General features: G+C 27.8%; 1 protein-coding gene across 1 annotated transcript; it reads right to left on the bottom strand.

The window, feature by feature from the left end:
* Window positions 1-925: 925 nt before the first annotated feature.
* Window positions 926-4,555, bottom strand: LOC111290274 (12-oxophytodienoate reductase 2-like). The gene is made up of 4 exons (XM_022881590.2): window positions 4,545-4,555; window positions 3,096-3,226; window positions 2,077-2,253; window positions 926-1,515 (listed from the first exon to the last, which is right to left on the bottom strand). Exons 1-4 carry the CDS (start codon window positions 4,553-4,555, stop codon window positions 926-928), a joined length of 909 nt encoding a protein of 302 aa, XP_022737325.1.
* Between the last annotated feature and the right edge of the window lie 799 nt (window positions 4,556-5,354).

Consider the following 5,354-nt stretch of genomic DNA (forward strand, 5'->3'; position numbering starts at 1 on the left):
GTTCCCCTTCCTCCCATACGGAATGCCCCACATAGATAGCCCGTAGCCCCCAACGCGCCACTACACACCAGCTTTGCTAATTAAGAATAACAAGACGAGGTAAAGTTGTTGTAACCGTGTATATGTTTGCTAGCATCCTAAGAAAGGACGAGCTTCTAGTCAACATCCCAATCAATAAAATGAATCTATCTTTGATCACCACTGTATGTTTATTAAAGAAAATCTTCCTCATATTATCAAATGACCACTACATCCACTTACATAAGACTAAATGGCCACTTTCTCAACAAATAAAAAATCACAGGACACCAATTTAATGTAATGCAACAAATCATTTCAAGATTAAAACCCCTTATCAACCTTCTCACAGTTTGGATTTTCATACCTCCAGATCTACGACGAACGTAGAACTAAGGAGTGCAGCAATAAAATAAATACCAATAACTATATGTGTAAATAATATAAACCTTGAATGTTAAAATTCTATGATCATGTTTGGTGTATAAAATAATGGATAAGATAAGATGATAGTTATCTGGTATTATATTTAGTTTGTGTTAAAAAAAAAAAAGATAGGATTACAAGGAATATTAATATCTTATTGGTATAAGATGATTCAATCCTCTAAAAGTGAAGAGGATTATTTTTAATTTATAAAATTAAATTTACATGTCCTGTTATACTTTTAAAATTATATTAATAATTTAAATTTTATAAATTTTGAAAAAAAAAATTTTGATCAATAAATATATTATCTTATCTTAATTATTACACACATTAAACACAATATAAGATAAAATTATTTAATCTATTTATATTCATAATATTATCTTATCTTATATTTTATCATATTATAATCTTGTATATCAAACACATTTTATGTTTCTTATTCGAACTACTCAAATCATCTCATTATATATATCTATCATTTTTCTTCAAGAAATGGATAATCAGTGTAACCAACGACAGGATCCGATGTGCAACAGGTATCTGAGTTGTACTTATTGAGAGGAGCATCTAGCTCAAATCTCCTTGGCAAATCTGGATTGGCCAAAAACAAACGACCATAAGCAACAAGATCTGTGTGGTTTTCAGTCACAGCTTGATTTCCATCTTCCCTTTCATAACCACCAGCAACAATGAACGAACCATTAAAACCCTTCCTCATAGGAAGAAGACTGTCATGGCATTCAAATTTTTCACCGAGAGTTCTCATTCTTGGCTCAACCGTATGGCAGTAGAGAATCCCATACTTATTCAAGGACTTTGCCATGTAGAGGCCTAATGCATTTGGATTCGAGTCCCTTGATTCCATATAGTCTGCGAGGGCAGAGAGCCTTATTGCTACTTTATCTGCTCCTATCTCATTAGCAACAGCTTCAACTACTTCTAAAGCAAACCTGCAGCGGTTCTCTAGCGACCCACCATATTGATTTGTTCGATCATTAACTTGATCCTTCATGAACTGGTCAATTAGATATCCATGAGCCCCATGAATCTCAACCCCATCAAAACCTATGAATCAAAGAGTTAGTTTATTGGCAAAGTAAGTACACCAGACAGAGTTTTTTGCATTAGACAATGTAGTTTAACAAATAGTTATTATCATTCACATACAATTTCTTGCAATATATATATTTATATATATATATAAGTTTTCCTTTTCTTTTCACAATTTGTGAAATGTATATTGATCAGTGTCAAAATAAGTAGGAACTGGAAAGACATTATTCCAATGAAATCTCTTTTTTAAACCATCAATTATGGTTATATCAAAATCAAAATCTTGTACAACTCAAAATTTAACTTAACTGATTTATGCAATCATAGTTAAGATGTGGCATTTAACAAGTTTAGAATTTAAACCTTAGTGTCTGTAACAAAATTTTTCTATTCTCAGTTGGACTTCCATTGTTAAAAAGATTCAAAGCCATGCGAGTACTGCAATGAAAAATGAAAAGCCTAAATTAATATGCTTAGGTGAAACTACATCCCTAAAACTAATAGCAAGTGGACATTGGCAGCATTGGTTATCAAATTTGGTTTCACTAGTTAAGAGGTTGAAAAAAATCTTACCAACTTCCATAGCATTTCTTGCAGCAAGTCTAAAATCATCAACAACTTGGGGGATCTCATCTGTTCTTAGCCTCCTTGGAGGAGAGAATCTTGCAACATTTATCCCATTTGCTTCAATTGGGGGCATCACTGGTTTGTCTGTACAGGAGATTGGAGCTTGCCCCTTTGGCTGAAAATCTGGATAGGTGGCCAAGAAAGGATACATAATTACTAATAAACATCTGAATGAAAAAGTATATATATATATATATAGATAATAGGGTAAAAACGAAAAAGTATTAGATTGCTGCTATAGAAGAATATTGGATCGGAGTAATATATTCAACCTGTAAATTGTTTCAAACCAAAAGAAAATATTTTGGGGAAAAAAATAAAAAAATCATGTATTAGTTATATGATAAATACAAATAGAATTTTTGCACTAAATAATACGCTAATAGCATTTAAATAATTATAATTATAAATGTGATTTTTTTTTTTTTAATTTTAATATTTTATTCAAGTTGTTATATGAAATCCTTTGAGTAAAATTATCATTTTGTGTAATTTAAAAGTAGTTGTTTTTTACCTTTTTAATAGTAAAAATATAAATTATTTTCAAATTTGACAATATTTTTACTAAATTTAATTAAAAACATATGACCATGGAACAATGCACGGGCACTTTTTTTTAATTTTAAATGATTTCAAGTAAAAATATTTTAATTATTTTAATTATTATTTTTATGTTCACTTTTAACTTATGATTGATTGCAAACTGATGACTGGGAAGTCAAAATCGACGAAAAAGAAAGGATTTGAGAAAAAAATCATCCATTATGTTCTTAATTTTTTTAGAATACTAGGTATTAACATGTCGAAAACTTTAAACCCTAAATTTCAAATGCTAAAAGAAATATACTCCAATCTTCATTGGCACATCTTAGGATTGGATTGCTGTAATTAAGCTCCAGCCATTTGTTGTATATATGGTAGAAAAGAAGAAAGAAGGGAAGGAGAATCTAAAGACAAAAACATACCTTGATTTGAAACCCTTCCAACATTCCATATTTGACGAAAGAATATCCCATCTCTTGCATGGACAGCTTCAACAAAGGGTTTCCATGCCTCAACTTGCCCTTTCGTCCATATTCCAGCCGTATCAGGGTACCTTTAAATTTTAAATAGTTAAAAAAAAAAAAAAAACCATTTTCATCATATTTTTATAACTAATATTTACTATCCTTATAATGCTTATTATCTTCGTATAAATATATTTTAATTGTTAGTAAAATTGATTTTGTATTTTTTTTTACATATATTTATATAATTTAAGCATGATTTCATATATCAATGTTTGATGTCGATGATTGTATGTTTGTGAAATTATTATTTGTACTTACATGATTAATTTGTATTTATTCACAAACTTAAAGAGCATACAAAGTTTAATAATTTTGAGACTTCAATTTTCACTCTAAAAACCATTTTTGTAAAATAATATTAAAGTGTCAAATTTTGTTTTAAGCAAGCTTTTAAGTGCAAAATGCATTTGAATATATTAAGTTCAATGATTTAAAGTTGCTCAAATAAAAAAAAATTTATTAATTTGCAATGATTTTAATTCTTTAAGTGTTAAAATGCAACTTTTAAAAGATTTTTAAATTTTAAAAAATCAAATATTGCTTTTGAGAAAAATGAATATAAAAATCATTTGGACAATTTTTGGAATTGTAATATAAAATTTTTTTTAAATGGTTTATAAAGCTTAAAAATCAAATGTTGCTTTTGAGAAAAATAGATATAAAAATTATTTGGCTAATTTGGAATATGGTATAAAACTTTTTAAATGATTTATAAAGCTTAAAATGCATTTTTAATATATATGCCCTTTCGTAATAATATTTTCAAAGAAACATAGAGTTTTAAGAATTTCTTTTTTAATATCTTGATTCTAAGACCAAATAGTCACTTAAACAACATCCCCGTATCCATTTCTTTAAAAAAAAAATATTTCAATATTCCTTAAAGCAAGTAAAAGTTTAGTAATAAACATATCAAATAAAATATAATACGTACGTTAATGTAAATACAAATATAAATCATAAAATTTCACCAAATAAAATTTATAAAAGAAGTTTACTACAAATGATCATTTGAATGATGTTTTCTTGGGAATTTCACTTGATGGACACATAAATACATCATATAAAACTTGTTGAAAATAATGTGTATGTAATATATATCTATTACAACTCTTTTTCAATTTCAAAATCATCAAGAATAATGCCATGATATGCATCATTTTCTTTTGAAGATCGGCTTAAAAAAATATATCATTTAAAGTTGTACATAATATAATAAAGTAATGAAATCACTAATTCTTTTCAATTAAATTCATTACCTTTTATATCTTTCAACAACCAATTTTGAGCACACAATAGAGCTTCTGAAGTAATTGCATGAAGCTTACTATGACGAGGACTCACCAATCTACCATAAGTGCTAAAAGTATATTATGAAGCTAGATGGAAATCAAAACAACCAAGATATCCCTAGTAATCCTTTGTAAAGTTGGTTAACAAAGTCAACCACTTTCCCACCAAAACAATATATCAAAATCTAAAGTTCTAGGAAAAACTTTCTCCTATAAATAATGATTTAACTCATATTTAACTAATGAATCATCTAAATTGCTAACAAAAGAATCATATCCATCAATGAAGTTATGATTGACAAGATTATTCATCTTTAAAACATTAGATGAAACTCCATCTCTATAATACATTTTATTAGGTCTTTAAGACCTTTGACATTCATTCAACAAGTCATAACAAAGGTTTTTAGTCCTTTAAATTTCAAAATTAACTGATGTTCCATAAAATTAGGAAAAAAAATATTGCAATAACTTCAACTTATATCTTGGATTAAAGACAATAGCCACTCGTACAATTCCATGAATTGTTTTCCAATATTTATCAAACATATATAACATACTTGTGGTCATATTTATAATAGTTTCAATAGGAGATAAAGTCCAAGTGGCTAAAGAAAGTTTGATCTCGTGCATCAATGAAATAAAACATTGGATGTCTAATATTTTCTCCTTGAAAATACATCAGTGACATTATAAAATACCTTAAACCTTTCAAAAATCTCCTCAGCTAGCATCCAATCTTGTTTGGTTACTACAATAGTATATAAAGGCTCTTGTTGTAACAAACGACCAAAAACATCCTTATATATCAAAGCAACACTAAGCATCAAATATGTGAAATTTCATCAAGTCTTACAATCAA

This window comes from Durio zibethinus, chromosome 11, assembly GCF_047325235.1.
Source record: "Durio zibethinus cultivar Kanyao isolate XHJ-2024 chromosome 11, ASM4732523v1, whole genome shotgun sequence".
NCBI classification, from domain to species: Eukaryota; Viridiplantae; Streptophyta; class Magnoliopsida; order Malvales; family Malvaceae; genus Durio; species Durio zibethinus.